Below are 21,836 nucleotides of genomic sequence, written 5' to 3'. Positions count from 1 at the left end.
AATTTTAGCCGTTAATGTTATGGTTTCAAAAAAGTAGACTCTATCCTGGCAATCTCTGGAGCAAGGCCGCGCATAACGGTAGAGAAGGGGAGAAAGCGAGTATGCGGAGCAAAGAATTACACGCTGCTGCACAGGCTGGTAGCTGCAGTCACTTCTCCCCCTCTACGCAATCCCGTTCCCCCTCTCGAGTCACTACTTGCGCAGAGACTTGCTTTCGTTCCCTCGCTCCAGAAATTCTCGGGACAAAGTATAAAATCTTGCATCGTCGCAATTAAAAATAATATGTTTGTGCAGAAAATGTATTATATACTTTACAGTTTGCGGAGAATGCCACATGAGAAGAGTATGTGTTTGTTGTTTGCCAGCTTGTTAACTTTGGTGGTTGCAATGCCACGAGAAGGAAGTCCAACGACACTTTTCAAACAACCAACTAAAACAGATTCATCGAATGGTAAGTAATGTATTTATATTTTAAGTGTTTACACGTCGCCCCTCTAACTCTTTATGGTAGGCCTAATGCTGTACACCTTCGCGGTGCATGTTTATATCAATTCTGTCAGAATGCACCCACCTGCTTCTAATTCATCACCTCGCGCTTCATGAAGGAAACGCACCTCTCGTCCATAAGTTGATCGCAACAAAGAGAATGGACACAGTTATGTAATCAGGGAGGGACAAATACAGGGTTCCCAGTCGCCATGACGCCTGAAAATTTTCACCTGGCGCCTAAATTTTTAAACCCAGTTCTAATATCTGTTTTTAATAATTGGAGTTCGCTTATGGAAATTTCCATTACCTTTTTTTAAATAACGAGTTGAGTACGTATATATTTTTAATGTGTGTGTGTGTGTTTAATTAAATCAGAGTAATAAACATGCCACTATAAATTTTATGCACTGTTGGCGGAATTTAAAATCTGCAGCGATATGGAAAAGTCGGCCTCTGTATAACGTCTGCATAGTTCCTTTTTATGTTACCTACAGAGTTTTCTTTAGTAAGGCCACTCCGGTGCAAAAGTTAATTACTTTTAATCCAATCTTGTATTGATTAACAAATTAAATGTTTTAAGATCATATTTCAAGATGTGTAGCTTTATCTTACTTGGATTCATGGCTTTCTTAGCCCGTATTTGAAAAACAAAATGCTGGCTCCTGAATAAAAGGGCTGGCGCTTGAATTATTTTTAGTTTTGCCTGCCACTTCATATAATAACACAAGCAAGAAGCCGGACAAGCTTGAGATATTCGCTCTCACTTGTCGAGGTCATCGGGAGGTGAGAGCTTCCCGCCTGCACGTTGCGCTTCAAGGCCAGAAAGCAGACGAGCGACTTACGTTGACCGGTAAAGAAAATACTGTGGTGGAGAAGGCGCCTTTCTTTTCAAGGAACTACCTCTTACTTCATCTGTCATGATTACAGTTTCCTACGAAACAGATGCCTCCTTCGCACTGCACGAACGCGACCGACGAAGCCTTCTGCCTCTCCTTTCCGTCTCTCTTAGAACGATACAGTACCGCTGCTCGCCCTGCAGTCCACACTTGCATCCGAGAGCTCTCTTCCACAAATACGGCTCGTTGACCAGACCTGATGCAGTTAATTTCATGTCAAAATGTTTGACAGAATATACAATATTATTTTAACAAATTTTGAATTACCAATTTAAAATCAATTATAACAGTAAATATGTCTATGAAAAGCCTTTTATTAAAATTTCCTTCTGATAATTTCCTCTAAATGATGGGTAGCCTATATATTCTCAAAATGGAGGGCATTTGTAACTTTTCTTTCAAATTTCTCCCGGACACCGGAAAAAATATTAAAATGAAGGACTTGTGCGGATAAAGAGAACCTCTGCTAACCGTAACTAAAATTAAATGACGACCACATAAAAACTTACTTTTATTGTATTAAAACAGTTTCAATTTACTTCTGTTAGGTATATTGAAACAATCTAATATGTTTTCAAATGTGCACAGAAACATTGCGAAGTCAAACTCACACTCATCCTTTGTCTATTGATTTTCTAAAAAATGGGATATTATATATTTTTTAAACTTACAGACGAAACCTTGCTCCAAAAAGAATCGAGCGCATTGTGGCGTGGCTGTCAATTTTTTTTTAAAAGAAAGTATTTTATGCTCAATTTTTTCTCGTTCGTTTCAATCATTTCCAAAACATTTCTAAAACTGTGGCTTGCTTTGTAACAGGGGCATCTGAAATCTCTCTCCCTCTTTTTAACACTCACCACCTGCTTGAAGGTCATTTTAGTCTATCCAGATGACTCATAATTCAGCACATGCTCATATCAATTTTGGGGGATTTCCGACAACACGTCTTCTTTTTGGCCGACGCCAGGGCAGCTGTTCTCGAATTTTCCTCGCCTTTCGAAAAACCGCTATGATATTCCAAAATCTGAAAAATTACAACTGCTTAAAATTCCTTCTAGAGCATTCACATGAATCTTCATGTGGTTTTCTTTCGCTGTTGCTTAAATATTCTGAATAGTTTGGTGGCTACGTAAGTCTATTAAACTATTGATAATATCTAGACAACAAGAAAAGCAAACCACGGGAAGATTCATGTGAATGCTCTAGAAGGAATTCTAATCATATACAGGGTGAGTCAAAAGTCAGGTTACATAGGGATTTATAGTATGTGTGCACCTTGAACATCAATGCATTTGTACACGCGACGCAGAACGACCGGCATTATCATGCGTGCACATTGTGTTCCTTCAGAAGCTGAATGTTCTGAATTTTAACTGAGTAGTCCAGCGCCTTTAAATTACCCCAAAGAAAAAAATCAATGGTATTAGGTCTGGAGACCGCGGTGGCCACTCAACGGAACCACGGTAGCCGATCCATGCATTAGGAGGAAAACTTCCCATGTAACCTGACTTTTGACTCACCCTGTATATTTTTTTAAGATTTTGGAATATGAACGCGGAAAAGAGAGGATAATTAGAAAGCGGCTGCTCTAGCGTCGGCCTAAGGTTCACCCGAGCCTTAAGGTGCTCCGGTTCAATTTCCGGTGTAGGAGCGCACATTAAACTAACTGCAGGTCCAGCCTCAAATTTTAAAAACTTTTGCTATTTTCATCTTCCTCTGAAAAATTAACGCTACCTTTTATCCGTTTCTTTTCTTTTACAGAGCAACTGAAGTTTCTCAACAATACCTTATGCGACTACAACAATAAAATTCTAAATGGGTATAAAGAAGATAACATAGAGGTAAGTGAGAGGGTAGCCTTAATGAACAAGTAATGATTAAAGTAGCTGTTAATTATTGCAAAGAAGTAATCAAGTTACAATTGCTCATGTAGACATATGAATTCGTCATGTGAGAACCAGAGGGGACCTAACTCCAAATTTATCAAATTTACAGGAGAGAGGAAATAATGTATTCTTAGGAATATATCACTCTTAAAATGAGTCATGAAACTGGAGATAGGTTTATTCAAGGCTACTGCTAAGGATTAGAAGTGGAGATATGGCGATCTGACTCCGAATAGATCTTTTCAGATTTTATTTAAACAAACCGAAAACTACATCTCTTGACTTACATTCCTCTGTTGTTCATGCGACAATTTGCCATAAAATAATGTGTTATCATGTTAAGTAACTTCTTTATTTTGTTCCAGGAGTTGAACCAATCAGAAGACTTCGCTGAAAATCTTTACTTGTGGGTTCTAAACACATTTGATTTGAAACCTGAGGATATCGGGATTATGTGCAACAATGGATTCGTGGGAACAAATGGAGCTAAAATCACAATTGAGCTCATTGACGAACTTTGTTGTCCATTTTAATGTTTCTTCGCAACTTTACAAGTATGGCAAATAAATATAAGCTTGCCATGTAAGGTAAACAGGGGTATTAAGGACCAACAAATTGCTATTTCATTGAAGAAATTCATCAGGAGCTGTTCAAGAAAACACTAACAGGATGCATTCGGGAATGTATATTTTCTAGTTTACATTAATGACAACACGAACGAGTAGGAATATAATGCAAAGGCAAAAACAACAATGAATTGAAAGGTAGGTTGTATGGTCCCAATTGCCCCTTTGCTGGGTAATAAGGACCAGCCAATGGGGTATCATGGACCGGTCCACTTTTGAATGGTACGTCCTTCTTTTTCGAAACACAATAATCTTGAACTACGTCACACAAGTCTTGTTTCTTCATTCCAAAACCCCACTGAGGAAATAGAATGAAGCACTCCTCTAATTGCGATTCTTCTGCAGCTGTTGGTGCAGTAGACGTTCCAGGATGCGCTTTTAACGTCATACAGCCGCTCAGCAGTTCTTTATGGCGTTTTCGCGCGTCTGCCTTTTGGCTGGTTCCGTTTCCCGGTCTTAACTACACCTTAAACGCCATTTGTGTGCAGAGTACTATTTACACAAACAAAAAAGGATCACAGGCCGTGCACACGGCTGGTGCGCCTGCCGCTTCGCATTTCATTGCGCTTTTTACGAAATTCTAGCACATGGTCCTTAATGCCCCGTGGTCCTTAATACCCCAGTTTACCTTATATGGTAATGTCTGGATTTAGAAGAAGGATTAAGCCCTGGGTCTCCATATACAAAGGGGCCTCCCCTGGGAAGAAGAAATATCTCTGTAAAGGATATAATGTAAAAAAGATACTGTGGCCAATAATATCAGAAGCAACTAACAACCTAGCATCCGGTTCGACACCTGGTATTGTTAAACCCGAAGTTTTGTTGTCGGAGTATTGTACGAATTCCATCTGTACCTTGGGCAAGCTCAATTCACTCCTGCTCATCCTTCCTAATTTTTTCAGGTCAATTTTAAAGTAATTCCATCTTCGTCTTGGCCTTCTCGCAGGTCTCTTATACCACCAGATTTCCCAACAAAGAACTCTGTAAATTTTTATATCCTCTCCCATGCATGCTACATAGCACGCCCAAAGAAGTCTTTGTCACATAATTATTCCAATATATAATATCAGGGATACCGTTAAGTAGTCGTTTTATATAGCCTACACTAGGTACATAAGTAGGGATACTCCTGTTAATATGAAAACCGTTATGCTTAGCTCATATATATAATAGGGTCTATATATAATCCTCCCTTTGGATCATCATCTCTAAAATAAAGAACTTTAAATGCTGGAAAATATATGGTAGACTACTAAGAGAATAACGCAAAACCCGCCCCTCCCCTTTCGAAAATCCTGGACACGCCACTGCCCGTAGTATCTCGCAGGCTCCGGTTCGACACCTGGTGGACATAGTGGTTCTGATCCCACTTTAAATTGTGTCCAGTCCCGATTAGCCTTTCTGTGCATAAAGTGGACTTAAAATCGAACTCAAACAAAATCCATCGAGTTACTGGAAAATTAGAAAGATAATTTTAGAGATGAGAAACTATATTCTCGTAATTGTAGTTCTGAGCTCGAATGTATAATTTTCGACAAATCATAAATGTCTAGGTAACGGTTCCGATAGTTTCATGATTTTGTCAAATTCTCCTAGTAGAAAGACTATACAAATACTGGGTGAGTCTTTTAAAAGAGGCCCCGTGGAAAACGTGCTCCTTGCTTGTAGGCAACCCTGGTACACCGAAGAGAAGAGCGGGTTAGAGAACAGTCCAGGATATGTCATGTCATGTCATGTTGTCGAATATGCTTGGCACCGATATCCTGGACTGTTCTCTAACCCGCTCTTCTCTTCGGTGTACCAAGGTTGCCTACATGCAAGGAACGAATTTTCCACGGGGCCTCTTTTAAAAGACTCGCCCAGTATATGGAAGTGAAAAACAATTGTCAAGGAAACAAGCAGTAAGTAATCGCTAAAACTCTGCAGTGTTTGTTAACAGACGTAGATCGAAATCGAACCATGTAAAAAATGCACAGCCCTACTACGTAACATGATAAAATCGCAATAAAACAAAAGGAAAGCTGGGCTTCTATCTACATCACGCATTTTAAATGTAACATCATGTGAAATTCGGCTAATATAATAACAATAATAATAATAAAAAGGAATGCATATTATAACGAGTTCTTGCCCCATTCTACAAGGAAACATTTTGTCACATACTACCTGTCTGCGTGTACAATATAACAGTATGAGGAAGCATTAGGAAGTCGTTGTTCACTTTAAAAATACCAAGGTTACAAAAATGAAATGTTACTTACATTGGTACTGCTCAATAAACTGTTGTAATTAGTAATATTGTTATTTTATACCTTTCTTTTAGAACAAGGACTTTCCCATGCAAGAAATGAACAAATACCTACTAGTCTTAAAAATTAGTTAAAAATAAAATTCATACAGCATTCGATAGGAAAATTACACAATGTCTACGTTATTTTGCCAAACTCGATGTTCTGAGATTAGCGTAAGCATTGCACATGCGTGTTGTCCTCAATATCAAGAGGAGAAGATAACAGGTTCGTCAATCGCCTAAAGGGATTGGTCATTGGCTGATGTGCGCATTTGGAAAAAGTAAATCAAACACATTTAAGATGCCAACCCTGATTGTATGCACCTAAAATAGCACTGCACATCTGTTGTTGCAGAGCCGCAAGAGACTTAGCTATGCTGGGAGGAGGGGCAGGGACTGCACGGGGCGTCGCCCAAGGGGGAGTGGCCATATGAGTAGTGCCAAAACCTTATTTCTGATTACATAAGTGTGGCTATTAATTTATAACCCATTATTTATTGACGGCACTTTAAAGTACCAGTATTTTAGAAATAACTTTTTGGACACACAGATTGTTAAATCCTGGCGGTACCCCTGTGTATCACGCTTACATATGTTCTATCGGTCCATAGATTGCAGTGTGTGCTTGCTTTTGTTTTCTTACGCTAACAGGCAGCTATTTTACAAGAAAAACTTTTTCTGAAAATTTCCATTTATATTTAGTCACCAAAGCATGGTCTACTTCTAAGTACCAGTAATTAATTTTGTAATTAAATTATAAACAAAATAAGTTGAATCACTTGTATTCATTTCCTGTATCTATAGAAGTAACTAGCAGTCTCAAAGAATATTCAGGCCTCTGCATATCTTACATCATAATTCAGGGTATATAAAGGTAAAGGTTTAGATTTGTGTAGAGGAATTAATTTAAGTTATTGCTGCATATCATAATAAGAAAATGGCAAAATCATGTAGCACTCACCTACAATAAAGGTTTGCATTGATAGTAACACTTAAAGTATTTAAAAAATAAGTATTATTTTGTGTCTTAAAACCATAAACATGGTCATGTTTTATTAGAGGAAAGTGGAAAGTAATGGGACCAGGAGAAAAGTTGGGTGGTGAGGTGACAGGGTGGAAAGTGGAGGATCCTCAAAAAGCCACCTCACCAGGGTAAAAATTTTATCTTGAGCCAGCCCTGGGAAGGGGAGCAGGAGCAGTCAAAGAAGGCACTGAAGGAGCAAAAAGAGAAAACTGGGGGGGGGGGGGAGGACATTAATGAGCTCTAAGCAACTGCAATATACATACTTTCATTCCATGATCTACATAGTTGCTAAAGGCTGGAGAGGTAAGAACAAGAGTAAAACCTGCAGTAACTTTCTATGTCAGGTTGTAATGTTATTTTCTCATTTTCAAACAAGGAAAGTTCATCCTTATTTAACTTCCACATTCTGTTTGGCCCTTTCAAGAGTTTTCACTTATAATGTTCAAATTTGATTTGAATAGAAAAGGGGCAAGTTTAGATTTATCAAAAATGTGTAATAGGTTATAAACAGCCACAGCATCCGTTTTGGTCACATGGCTACAATTTCTGAAAGTCAAGTATGGATTCACACATTAGATGTTACCAGGCTTTTTCCTACAAAAAAAACTAATTATTACCAGACTATTTTTTTATATAATTTTCCAATTATTTATAAAAATACAAAGCATTAAATGTTGTTTGAAAATTATAATCTGGTGTCTTCAAATACTATCTGAAGAATGCTCAAATCATTTCACTCTCCATGAGCTGAAACCTGCATAACATTTTTTTTTTCTCCAAAAATAATAATCTTTTTTGGCTTCTGTGGGCCACTTCTTTTGGTTTCCAATTATTAAGTAATGTCCATGTTATCATAAGAAAGAAGTATCTAAGCAATGGAATTTTTGCGACTTCCAAAAAACTCCACTACAGAAATAGATAGGTCTGCTATTTTTTTTCTATCCTATGCAGATCAACACCACAAAATTTAAGATTTTTGTAGAGCCTATTTGTAAGCAGGTAAAAAACACTTCTTTCTTGTACGAAAAAAAGAAAAGAAAAAATGCCCTCTGATAACTCTTAATGTACACCAACCTTAAATCTAAAATGAATATTGCAGATGTAGACCTTCAGAAGTATAGATCCACTAACCCATCTGAAATCCTAGCATGGGAGCAGTGTCGCTAGTTAAAGTTACGGGCAAGCCTGTAGTTCGCATATTTTCCGAGGTTTCAGAAAGCTTGGTGGGTCTATACATCATTCATTCTTCTAACAGGTTGTCAGTATTTGCTTACTAAGAGTGAAATAGTAGAGGTTCAAACTATGCCATACAGCGAACACAGTTGTGTAGCTAGAAGCCACACACCTGCTTGAAAGAATAGGCTAGAATCTTGATGTACTGCTCCACACTTACAGTCATGTTTCTGGGCAATATCTATTTCAAGACTATTATTTCAAAATAACGCTGTCTTGCAATTTCCATTGCAAAGTTTTGACTCTATAGGAAGCAAATAGCATATTTTTTCACCTAACAATTTATTGGAACACCATTCTATTATGTTCTGGCCGAAAAAAAAAGCACTGGGTGTTACTGTTTTATCTAAAACGAATTCATGATTTGTTATTTTACACCTTTCCTGCCATTTTTGGCTAATCACAACAATGAGGACAAATTGGGCTTAGATGAAGTTGTTAACATGTCACACACAAAAGAAACAGCCATGGCCAGTATATGGCTCAAAGCAATGCAAGACTCAGTCACCACAATCGCTCGTCTAGAATGGAATACCAGGTATTCAGAAGTTTGCACACAACCTGAAGGAGCACATAGAGATGTTGAATCGAACTATAACAATTTTACAATAGACATCCATTAGAAAGTGATCGTGAATCAGTACAGGCATGGGAAGGTAGAAATCACACGACAGGAGGAAATATCCAACCATGTGATCGACAGTAATACCTAACCATACGTTCACCGCAAATCCCTGTTGAGGCTGATGTTTGTCTATAGTATAGTTATTACTTATTAATGTTAAAATGCTTTGATGGGAAAACAAAACATTATTGCCCCACTTAAAAGAATATTTCACATAACAAAGTTTCTCAATTATGTCATCCATCTCATTTTCCTCAAAATCAGAAGTAAAAATGATCTTGACAAAAAAATATGCTCATCATTTAAGAAAAAAAAGGCCATGCAATATAAAAAATATAATTCCCTATACAGGTTTTCCTACCTATATTATGAGTGTGGATATATTTCGCGGATACATTTATTTTAATTCAACATGATCAAATAAAAATTCATGATCAACCGAAAATTACATTGCAGTTAATTTGCTAGAGTTTGCTCTATGCTATTACTCAATCTACAGAAAACAAAACAGCATCTGCTTACCATTCACGGCTATCATGCAAAATGCTCTTTGAAGACATATAGTAGTTATATGGCCCTGTTTTTTAAAATTACAGGCTTGTTTCATAATTGCATCAGAGAGTGACACAGTCAACTTATGTAAAACCTATCTCTATGAAACAATAACAATCAGGAGTGCTTCTATTGTTAACTAAATAAAACAATGAGAAAATAAGCTGATAGGAAATGCTGTCAAAAAAGTAAAAATTACACTTAAAATTTCATGCAAAGTTATGGAAAACATTCAAAAATAAGTTTCATTTCCACACATGGTTTAGTATTTTCTGAGATGAGAGAGAAATATTTAAAATATTCTAATCATGTATGTAAATTTGTTTTACCACAATTTTGACAAGAATGAGAAAAATCAAGCAGATCATCAATAGGAATCATAGAAATTCATTCAAAATAAAGATTCTTGCAACAATAAAACTTATTTTGTCCATATAAAATTATTGTTCTGGACTGTAAAACTCATAAAAACCTTCAAGTCAGACATATGCAAAATGCAGTGGAACCTCAATTTTATGTTTTTCAGGGGACCAAGCTCAAAAATCTTTAAAATGAGGAAAAATGTAAAATTGAGGAAAATTTTATAACATTTTGCTACGTTAGGACCATCAAGATTGAATGTATAATGCAGGAAAGTGTAAAACCATGCAAAATTGGGGATCCACTGTAATTTATTTTGTTCTCCTTGTATTATATAATTATTTAGTTAAATAATCTAGAAAGTGCCCTTACACTAAAAGAGGGTCGAAGTTGAATTACAGAGATCTGATCATGAAACTAAGAAATCTGTTTGTATTTGGTACAGTCAATAAATAACTAGATTAATGCTGTGAAAAAGTGAAATAAAGTGACAGAGAGATGAAACTTACGGGATATGTAGGCCAGGCTGGGGTACGCCACATGTCTGCAAGAGAGTTCCAGACTGAGTCGCTAGGTGGCAAAACTGGCAGGGAAGGGAGAATGTGTATGTGCAATTTGCTTCCAAGGTGCCAGTCAGTCATTCAGTGAGGTGAGTCATGGAATTCACAGTGTCAGTTGCCACAAAGGAGGTTCAGCAATCCGTGATACAGTTTTTGACAGCAGAAGGCAACACCATAGTGAAGGTGTTCATGAACAATAGTGTACGCTGTACCATGACTAATGCAGAGTACGGTTGCAATCTGGTTCAGACTAATCCCCCGACACTCCCGTATGGTCACCAACAGCAGAAAAGGACTCATCCGTAATGGCATACTACCCTGCATTGTTGACGCACCTGACACTGTGAACGCCATGTCTCACCTCACTGAATGACTGACTGGCACCTTGGAGGCAAATTGCACATACACAACCTCCCTTCCCTACCAGTGCTGCGGTCTGGAACTCTCTTGCAGACATGTGACGTACCCTAGCCTGGCCTACATATCCCGAAAGTTTCATCGCTCTGTCACTTTATTTTGCTTTTTCACGGCATTAATCCGGTTATTTATTGACTGTACCAAATATTACACAAAACAATCGACCTCTGTGATGTGCACAGGGACACACAGCTACACATACAACACTACAGCACCTGCATGCTGTGATACAGAACTGATAACAACAGCTGCACCGTCACTCCAGCACAGATGGTAGTGGTGTTGCAAAGTCATTTGGATATATCCCAAACAACCTTCTGTACAAGCCAAAAGAGAGGGCCTTACCACTGATTTTTTAAATAAAAAATACCTTGATAAGTCTATGCAGAGACAGCCTATAGGCTCCACAATTTCATCTTCAATATTATACAAAAAATATATGTACTTAACAAAAGCTTAATTTAGAAATTTTATTTCTTTTTAGTTCCGAAACATGAAAAGTTACACTGATGTCCACATGTAAAGAAATCAGGCATTTGTATTTCCTTTTTTGTTTTGACTAGCAAAAATTAAAACATATGCACACAAAAATACAAGTACATAAATGTTCTATCTACATACATATTGCTAATATACACTTTCTAAGTACACTGTCACTGCAAACTACGCACATGAAAAAGCATGAAGGTTCTCAAACGTGCAGCGGCATAAATGCATAGAAAAACTAGAGAAGTTCTTCAGGCACAAATGGAAAAAAAATATTCTCCTCCTCACACCACACACTATGAACAAGCAGGATATTAATTTTTACTATTAACCTTGAAATATTTTTTGAACAAAGAAATTCATAATCCAATGGAACTATTATGTAATTTATTGATTGGATTAGAATGCATAATTAAAAACAATGAAATATACTTACTAAATATGGCACAAGAAATACATACCCATAAACTACTATCCAATGAAAAAAAAAACACAAATTAAGATCAATCTTAGGTTTGAACTGTGTAAGCGTAAACTGGCATTTAGAAACATTTACTGTAGTAAAACATGTCAAATTACAGAAGTATGAAACTGTTTGACAGAAAAAAAACATAAAAATTACTAATAATGACAAACTCTTTCTTACACATTCTCTTCGCATCTACTGTATGGTCTTGATCAGTGAAAGTTTTCACGTTTTACAACTGTATTGGGTATAATGCATGCAATACATTGTCACATTTGCTTCTTATGTATAAATAAAAGTATTTTTACTAAACTACTCTCCAGATTATTCTTATTCATTATGGTAATTTTTCATTATATATTCACATCAACAATAAATAAAATTATTAGCAAATGAAAACAATAAAAACTGAAAGATTTTTTTCTAATCTTACTGATCATCCATTATCCATTTTAATCAATCTGTTTTTTTATTATATCTGTACATTATTGGTATTGACAAGATCCACACATCACATTTCTAAGAAATTAATTGCATCCAACAATGGATTATATTCAGACAAGATAATTTGGACACGACATAATGTTTTAAGTGGAATATGAACAACAAAATGTTTATCCAATACAAAAATTATTGTTTACAATGCTACAGTTTTAACAACTGGGCTATCACACGTCTCTAAAAAAAAAGATTTCATGCATGTTTATTCCTGAAGAAGTAATGCAAAATTCTAACCTAGGTATTCTTGCATATATAATTGGAGTTGACAATATTACATGCAATGAGAATGTAAATGTAAATTTGTACTTGATTATTGTGATGTAAGTCCTTTTTCTTAAATTGCCAATACAATTTATAAATATCAGAATCTTACCCATGCATCCAACATTTGCACCAACAGAAAAAAGAGCCAATAAACGTGATTACATTATCTGCATCTTTGAAATACAGTTACGAACTGTCACAAACATTGTGTAATAACAACAAATTACAAACATACACAAAATTTAGCCTTGCTCCTCTGTAAAACATCTCTTTTTCAAGGTATGTATGTGCATGACAATATCAATAAATTTACCAAACTATAAAGCACTTGCTTAAAACCACAGTGATTTTAAGATAAGCCACATCATAATTATAACATTAAGAAAATGTATCTGTCTATGTTTGTAAGATAGGCAGATATATTTTCTGCAAGCCCCAAAATTGCTGATTTTATCCGCCTCCATTTTTTGTTACAATCCTTATACTTTTCATGGATGCCTAATTTATAATAATTTGTAGGGAGGGTAACCCTGAGGAGTAAAGGTGACTGTATTATGGTGCTGATCACATCACCTCTAATGCATTGAGTGTAGTTTCTTTTTTTTACTGCAAGATTTCAGAGTGCAAATAAATTTGGAATGAAGACTGCAGAATAAAAATATTTTATTTTAACAATTAGCATACAGAATGTATTACATATTGCAGCTGTTCCTTGTCTGTTATTTCTCTACAGCCAATCACTTTAGAGGAAGCAACTCTTCTCACCTTTCTTGCTTACTCTTTCTTAAATAAATAAAACATATATGATAGGTAATACTGTAGCTCATTACAAGAAAACCGGTAGAATTATGTTTTATTGTGTTTGAGTGCAGAATAGCCCAAGATGATTTTGGAATAACTTACGTAATACATTTGCACAGAAATATAACATTCAACGAAGACTGCATAGGGGAACAAAACCTCAAACTGAGCCCTCACCCCAACATGCAAAAAAAACAGAAAATGAATTATGAAAGAACAAACAAAGCATCCCCCCAGCTGCCTCACCCTCACCTGTTAAAACCATAGGAGCATCTCCCAGTTAGCTCCAAGGGCCAACCAAACATCTCCCCAGTTAGCTCCAAGGGCCAACCAAACATCTCCCCAGCTAGCAATTTCCACTTCAAGCATTGCATTAATGTATATAATGTTAATACAGTAGTGTCGATTTTTCCGTTTATCCAGAGGTCGATTGTTGCATGCTATTGTGAACACATTTTGCAAATACAACCACATAAATTAGAGATCCACAAGCTGCTTTTAAAATACATATCAAAGCCACACCATTGCATGTCATTATAAGCAACACATTTTGAAACTTGCTTTTCTAAGAATGTTTCTATGATTATATCATCCAAATAATATGTATTATAGGTAAAAACATATGGATTACAGATCAATAGATAATAATAAGATTCAATATGGGTTTATTACATAAATGTCTTTTAAAATAAAATCTCAGACAATTCGAACAGCTATAAAAATATTGATTGTTTAATTCTTTATATATTTTCATTTCCCTGTAGTAACTTTTGTTATCTCTAGATAAAAATATAACCTGTTAAAAATAATTATAATAAATACAATCATCTCAGAAAAAATTATACATTTCTTAATCTTTAATATTTAATCTTTCATATATATAAATGAGGCAAAACTATGCATATCTAAAAAGCAAAACAGTAACAAAAATCGTAAAACTTCCATCAGTTTATGTACACCTATTTCAATGTGAACATTCACAATGCAGTCTAAAATTGGGAAAGAAAACAACTTCTTCCCTTGTCAGGAACATATAAGACATAAAACACAATAATAATAGTAATACTGGAAATTAGATTGTAGTCTTCTGTTCAGACTTCTGCATAAATCCATATTAGGCTTTATAGTCTATGTTTAAGATCATTAAATCTCTATTTATATATATATATATATATATAGAGCATACATACATTTACATACATACAAACTGACAAGCCTCAATATCTACATTTTTCTTTTTCATTTACAAAAAACAATACAAAACTAATTACACAACTAAATTTGTAAAACAATAATAGACACAACAACAGTTACAAACAAAATTTGGTGCAGATGTTAATTCTTCTCCTTCCAAACCTACTTTTTCTCATGTGTATACAGAAAATGTTATGTACCTATGGAAAAGCGGGACTCAGGAACAGAATGAACAAAAACATAAGATTAAGTTTATTCAAATAATAACATTAAATACGTTATTTATACATAATCTTGATATACACAATACATGTTTCCAATGTTCTACAAAACTTCTTGTCTGAAGGAATCGCATCAGCTGATCAAAGGAAGCGGAAATTTTAAAAAAAAAATAGATGAAAAGTTCGTTTTGTTGTTTGAACTGTTGGAACCCATTAATAACAGACTTTGAGGTGTATTATCATGACCATTAGTTTGTAATGTGTGTATACTTTCTTTCAAATCTCTCTCATTTCTATTCTCCATATTTACTATTGTGTAGTTATTTACAAATTAGACTTTTTAGTTAATTTCTAAAATATGTGTTGCAAAACTGTTTTTATTTACTTATCTGAAATGTTATGCAACTCTTTATTCATATGAACATTTGGTTTGTTTATTCCACAATTTTCACAATTGCATTATTTTAAACTGTAAATGCAAGTGTTTATTTGAACTGACATTACTTTTTGTTCTTTAATGCTTGTTCAAATCTACGCTAATATGTTTTCAATATTATATTTCTTATTTCACATTTACCTGGCATATACATTTTTTATTTATTTTTGTTTTTATTTGCTCCTCACATGATTTTGTGTGAATTTATGTTTATTTTATCATAGAATTGTCTATTACTGCTGGTAATACTCCACACTTGCAAAATGGAACAAAAGAAAAAAATAAGCCTATGTGAAACAGTGGATACCTTTTACTGCTGTTTCCAGTTTTAGAGTTCTGCATATTTCAAGATTATATAAAATAAAAACTAAGCGTTGCTTCAGATTTTCAGTTTTTACAGAGCTGCTTTACTTTGCAACATTATGAAGACGTGTTCTGCACGTTCCACTCCTTGCAATTTTGGGAAAATTTAAAACATGCAGTAGAAAATACAAGGACTAAATTGGTTTCAAATGAATTGAAACTGCTAATTAGGTTTCTATGGTTCCTATATTATTTCATTCACTCATTTTATAAAGATATAGGGGGGAAAAATTAAAATGTATTAACAAAGTGGCAGTTATAGCACTGTAAAAACACATCACATCAGATGAAAATGTAATCCTAGCTTAAAATGTACAGGAACATTTACAATTAATAATAAAAAAATTGAGATTTTGCACTTTGGAAACCACACCATGCAACAAGTCAGAACACAAACCTTGGTACTTGTCACACGTGTACATCAAGCTACATATGGATCAAGACGTGTTTCTGCACTGAATTTGAAGCTGAGTATCTTTGTTAAAACCATTTTATGGTCATCCTACGGTAGAAAACAATGCATCATGTGTGATGGATGACAGAGGACGAGTTGGTCTAGGCTGCGTGAACTGACTGTAAAAGAAAAATTAACTAGTTTCAGTAACAAGCATTTGTAATCATTGATGCACATATTCCAGAAGATCCTATATTTTTCCATTTCTACTATTTCTTTTACATGTATTTTTCCTATTTTACATTGCTTTCTGATAATTTTGGCTAATCGCAACAATGAGTGATGACTGAAGTGATGAAGGGGCATTCACAAAGAACACGGTAGGACTCAAGATAGGAACTTCTGTGGCTATATGGGCCATTTAATGCATGACATACTCGAATTAAAAAACAAAATTTCAATTAATTACGTGAAAATTTTGTATTTCCACGTTGCACAATTTAATGGTTTTTCCGATTAATTTCGACGAGACTCTGTCTTCATTCACTAAGGTTACGGCATCTGGAGCAAAGTTTTCACGAAAGTAATTCTTAAACTGCGTTTACCGCATCCATCATGAAAATATCAATTGTTATTTTATTATTATTAATTTCAAAATATATTTGTTTTCCCTCAAGTTTTGATTCACTTAGTCCATTCGTACTGAACTCACCCACCAGTAGCGCTGTCAACATTGTTCTTGAAAATGGTTACTTTTACTGGTGCGGAACGTGTATTTTGATTTCACGAGACGCAACAGCAACTGCAGTGCAACATAAGTTTCGTACGGTTTATCATAGGTGCCTCCTAGGAGGCCTACAATTTACTCTTGGCCCCAAACCTTCGTTGAGACTGGTTGCATGGCCACCTCACTCCACAAATTTGAACCCGCTAGATTTTTTCTTGTGGGGTTTCATTAAAGATCGGGTTTTTGTACCACCTTTACCTGCTGATCTTGCTGAGCTTAGACTTCGAATTAACACCGCCACTGCAGAAGTGATGCCTGACTTACTGGTGAAAGTCTGGAATGAAATCGACTTCAGGTGGGATGTATGCTGCATTACAAATGGTAGCCACATCGACCCAACATGAATGCTGTATGACAAACTTGATGTGTTTTGCTTTGCAATGGCAACTCAACCGACTCTGTAAGTTATCTGAATAAATTTCTATATGCTTTCAAAGTTGTCCAGTCCTTTTTGAATCACTCCATATATTAGTGTATTATCCTTTATTCGACCTCTAATTGCCCTACGTTCTTCATCTTCCATTAAAAAAAGCCTTCATCAGAACAAAACAGTATTTACGGACGCATTATAAGTTTTAAATTTATGTTTCACAATTTTTAAAGTGTTTTAAAATTAAAAATTATAAGGAAAATTATACTCACATGCAGTCGATACTCAGATGTGAGTCTGTGGTTTTGAAGGCAACATTATCTTTTTCGTGGCAAGTCTTCAGAAAAAGAAGAGTCTTAGTTAGAGAACGAAAGAATTCAGAATTAACGTAAACAAACAAAAATGGGAACTAAACCAGAGTCCCAGGTTACAACATTAAGGCTGTACCCTGAAGAAAAATAAAAAAATTGATCTCACGGCATTTTTGCATTTGTAATTTTCTTATTTTATGCTGCTTTCTTGCCACTTTTGATTAATCGCAGCAATACGAATGAATGATGATCGCATGAAATTGAAGAAGGGGTATTCACAAAGAAATACATATCCTCAGGCTATGAATCAAACCTTAAACCTTTGGTGGCAAGACCATAAGTTGACCACTTAATATGTTCAGCCACTAAGGCAGTGTAAAGTTCTTAGTGTGATTGTTCTTTGAAAACTAAAGGTTGCCAAATGGTATGTTCACTCACCACACATCTGATTAGCTACTTTCCCTACAGTCTCAAAAGAACATTCATTGTGTATGAAAAAAAAAAGCGATGTCCAAGTGATGAGTGCCACTCTAGTGTGGCAAAAGGTGTTTTGATGTGATACATAGAGGGCAGGTGACATTTTGCATGTGGCATGCCACTTCAGTGAGAAAACAGCCTTAAAAAGAGGGCTAAAATATAATTCACAGTTCTCACATGTGAAAATATATGTGGGTGTTATGCAAACCATTACAAAATCCTACACGACGACCAAAAAATATTTATTTCCCAACATTACGCTATGCCTTTCCTGTATTGGAGCATAAAAGAAAAAGAAAACAAGAAAACATCTCACCTTTCCCTTACCCACAACACTACTTTTACAATAGAGCTACACTTGAGCTATCAAATAATAACATTTTGTTTTTCCAATCACAGCTGCTAAACTCACCATGAAATATTCATTTCATATTTAAAATCTACAGATGTCTCAAACTTGCCTTTACAATGTCCACTCCTGTCAGGTTTCTGACAACTTCAGGCACTTTGGTAACAATATCAAGTACTTCCGAAGTTAATTTGGCAGCTCCAACCTCACCATGGCCGCTGGACACCATGGTGATCTTCTTTGCTTGGGACAGAGGAGCTGCTACTTCAGCTGCAACCTGAAAAAAGAATATTGGCAACGTGAATCAAATAATAAAATTAATTAAGTGGGAGGTAAACATAATGTGCTGGTAACTCTGTACATATGTACACATACATCCCATTCCAATGCTCTACACTAAGTCTGCAATAATGATCAAGATTCAAAATCTTTCATATTTCCACTTCCCATATTTGGAAATCCTTGTCTCCCGAAATCAGGAAATCATTTGCTACATTGCAGAAAAGTGCTGAAACCCATAATTCAAAACACCATTTCAAATTCCATATTATTGTCAGGAATATGTGAGTGTGTGTGCCCATGACTGTAGCTTAGACTTCTATATTCTTATGTGTATTTTTTTTTGTATTTTTTATTCCTTTGTAATTTTTATATATATATATTTTTTTTTCGATACCCGGTGGAGGCACATAGTGGTTTGGATCCCACTTTAAACTGTAGGTCCAGTCCCGATTAGCCTTACAGTGCATAAAGTGGACTTAAAACACCAACTCAAACAATCAATCTTTTTTCAATATTTCAATGTAGACCACTAAATTCATATTCAAAAATTGTGTAAACAAGGTCAAGTGGAAGAGAAGGATCCACAGACTTAACTTTGCCATGTAAAACAAGACAAAATAAATAAATAAATGCATGGGAAACTTTAACAATTAATGACGAAAAAGGTCGCAGAATATTTATAATTGAATGGAGGAATGCATAAATTTTGAGTTTGACAAAAACAAGTGTTATACAGTGCGTCCATTTCGATCTTCAGCCGAGAGATCGGGAGAAGCGTGGCGGGCGGCGCTGGCGGAGATGCCAACATATGCGGCCTGTAATGCCCGCTTATTTTTATAGACATATGCAGACATTTATATAAATATTGCAAAACGAGCACTAACCTGTGTTATAATTTATCATCTGTAATTCATCCAAGTTCTGCCCTTATATACACAAAAAAATACGCTTTAGAAACGATGTTAAGAGCTACAGATAATAAAACATTTTAATCATAGTTTTGACCAGTAATGTCCTGCTTAAGTTTATATCCTTGAAAAGTTTTGTGCCGATGGGGATCGTTTGGAGGTTTCGAATGTGCAACACTGTATCAAGATTACGCTGTAGACGAAACCGTTAAAAGTCAATGGTGTTTGTGAGCTTCCTTGCAATCCGAAATCTCCGACCTCGACTTTTTTGTTCATTCGCGACAGAGCTGTGAATATAGTGGCAAGCAGATGTAAACCAAGAGCGTGTTAATTTCGTACTGTGCGCAAAGAGTGTTACGAGGGTCACTATTTATATTTTGAGCATAACAATGAAAAAACAGGAATTTGGCATTGAAAACTGCTTTATTGTTTTTCGAAGTATTCTCCATTATGGTCAATACACTTTTGCATTCGTTCGAACCATTTGTCAAAGCAGTTTTTCCAATCTTCTTGAGACACCTCCATAATATGGTTTTTGAATGCATCAACGGCATCTTCCGCCGACGAAAATCGTTGTCCACGCAATTGATTCTTGACATTCGGGAACAAGAAGAAGTCATTGGGTGCCAAATCAGGACTGTACAGCGGATGACCCATCAATTCGATTTTTTGACTGTTCATAAAGTCGGTTGTTAGACGAGATGTGTGACAGCTGGCATTGTCTTGATGAAGAATGATCCGACGGCGTTTGTTTGTTTTCCGTATTTGACCGAAGACCTCTGGCAAACAAATTGTTGTGTACCATTCAGAGTTGACCATTCTACGTTCCTCTAAAGGCACAGTTACCACATGACCAGTTTTCCAGAAAAAAAGAGGCGACCATTTGTTTCGATGTGCTTCGAGCGCGAACAAATTTTGTTGGATTGGGATCATCTTCAAACACCCATACAGTCGACTGTTGTTTACGTTCCGGCTCATATGCATATATCCATGATTCGTCACCTGTTACAATCTTATATGCGTCTTTTGAAGCAGCACACCACGATTTTATTTATTGAGCATTTGTTTGCACCAATTGACGTGAGCGTCTTTTTGAGTTTTTGTCAAATTGTGTGGGATCCAACGAGAACATACCTTTCTCACAGCTAAATGATCATGTAATATTTTATATATGCTGGTGGAACTAATGCATATGGTTGCCTCAATCTCACAGTATGTCACATGACGATCTTGCAGTATTAGGTTTTGCACAGCATCAATGTTTTCTTGAACAACAACTGATTTTGGACGACCTTCGCGAATCTCGTCGGTGAGCGAATGGCGGCCACGATTAAATTCGTTATACCAGCGTTTCACAGTGGCAAAGGATGGGGCTTCATCGCCAAATGTGGAAGTAAGTTGATCGATGCACTCTTGTCTTGATAATCCACGTCGAAAATCGTAAAAAATCATCGCACGAAAATGTTCACAAGTTAATTCCATTTTATTATTGTCGCGCAATCTCCAAGGCAACATAAACAACACAAATCAAGCTATTGACAAAACATTTGAAGTACGTTATGGTCAATAATGCCAGACGATTCCGTGCAAACGTCAAATCGTGCCTAATATAACCAACCAAAAGTTGGGTATACATCCCCAATACATACATACATACAGGCACCACTCCACTCCAACAAAAGTACAAGGCTAATTCACTCCATATAAAATTAACATGAGTAGACATTCCCAGATGTATTAAGATTAGCAGGAATTAGGCCTAAGTAGTAAAAGTATGATAAAACATCAAAATATTACGTAAAGAATAAGTTCCTGACCAAAATTCATTAGTTATCAAAATGACAACATTTTGTGTGTAGGCAGAATCCAATAAGCACATGTTGCTTTTCATACAAATTTTTATTAATAGATATATTTTCAGGATAACATTTGTGCAAGCACAAATTAACTTGCTTTCCCTGAAAATAACCCCAAGTCACAATTATTAGCACAAATAAACCCCAAAAACATCAAAAAATTGATGTTTTTGACAAAAGACAATCGGTCTCACAGCACCAGTGCCATCTGGTGAGAGCCAGTGGAACTAGCCCCGACTAGACTGCCATCTAGTGGAGTTCTTCAAGGTACTTGAAGAAGGCAAGTAGCCCAAGGTGCTGTGGACCAATCAGATGGCTTCCTGGGTGTAGCTTCCAGACAATAGAACTGTGGTAGTATTTATCATGAGAGGACGCCATCTTGAACTTACTTGTTGTTTAGATCTGAAGCAGT

The 21,836-nt window shown here is 35.8% G+C and overlaps 2 protein-coding genes and 1 long non-coding RNA gene across 6 annotated transcripts in view; 1 reads left to right on the top strand and 2 right to left on the bottom strand.

The window, feature by feature from the left end:
* Window positions 1-9,705, bottom strand: part of LOC146005258 (uncharacterized) — a 42,666-nt gene extending 32,961 nt beyond the window's left edge. Inside the window, exon 1 of the long non-coding RNA XR_014443998.1 lies at window positions 9,592-9,705. This is a non-coding gene — a long non-coding RNA (uncharacterized LOC146005258). The remainder of the gene's footprint in view (window positions 1-9,591) is intronic.
* Window positions 367-4,364, top strand: LOC145977759 (uncharacterized). The gene is made up of 3 exons (XM_083110027.1): window positions 367-451; window positions 3,147-3,226; window positions 3,637-4,364. Exons 1-3 carry the CDS (start codon window positions 388-390, stop codon window positions 3,802-3,804), a joined length of 312 nt encoding a protein of 103 aa, XP_082966153.1. The 5' UTR covers window positions 367-387; the 3' UTR covers window positions 3,805-4,364.
* Window positions 9,706-15,180: 5,475 nt separating the features above from the next.
* Window positions 15,181-21,836, bottom strand: part of LOC145977868 (flotillin-1) — a 42,254-nt gene continuing 35,598 nt past the window's right edge. For 2 of the 4 annotated variants that reach the window (XM_083110197.1, XM_083110198.1), the window contains 3 exons: window positions 18,491-18,655; window positions 17,514-17,578; window positions 15,181-16,263 (listed from right to left, as the gene is read on the bottom strand). In XM_083110197.1, coding sequence (XP_082966323.1) covers window positions 16,188-16,263; window positions 17,514-17,578; window positions 18,491-18,655 — 306 coding nt within the window. In that variant the 3' untranslated portion in view covers window positions 15,181-16,187. Of the gene's footprint in view, window positions 16,264-17,513; window positions 17,579-18,469; window positions 18,656-21,836 lie in introns of those variants that run through there. The other 2 variants (XM_083110199.1, XM_083110200.1) reach the window with 2 other exon arrangements.

This window comes from Lepisma saccharinum, chromosome 23 (genome assembly GCF_977018435.1).
Source record: "Lepisma saccharinum chromosome 23, izLepSacc3.1, whole genome shotgun sequence".
NCBI lineage: Eukaryota > Metazoa > Arthropoda > Insecta > Zygentoma > Lepismatidae > Lepisma > Lepisma saccharinum.
Note: the sequence above shows the minus strand (reverse complement) of the source record. Positions and strands in the feature narration are given on the sequence as shown.

Bases quoted from the DNA above. Each gene is read 5' to 3' on its own strand.
- LOC145977759 (XM_083110027.1), top strand. From the start codon at position 388: ATGCCACGAGAAGGAAGTCCAACGACACTTTTCAAACAACCAACTAAA. The intron at 452-3,146 runs GTAAGTAATGTA...TTTCTTTTACAG, and splicing joins TAAAACAGATTCATCGAATG to AGCAACTGAAGTTTCTCAAC. The intron at 3,227-3,636 runs GTAAGTGAGAGG...ATTTTGTTCCAG, and splicing joins ATAAAGAAGATAACATAGAG to GAGTTGAACCAATCAGAAGA.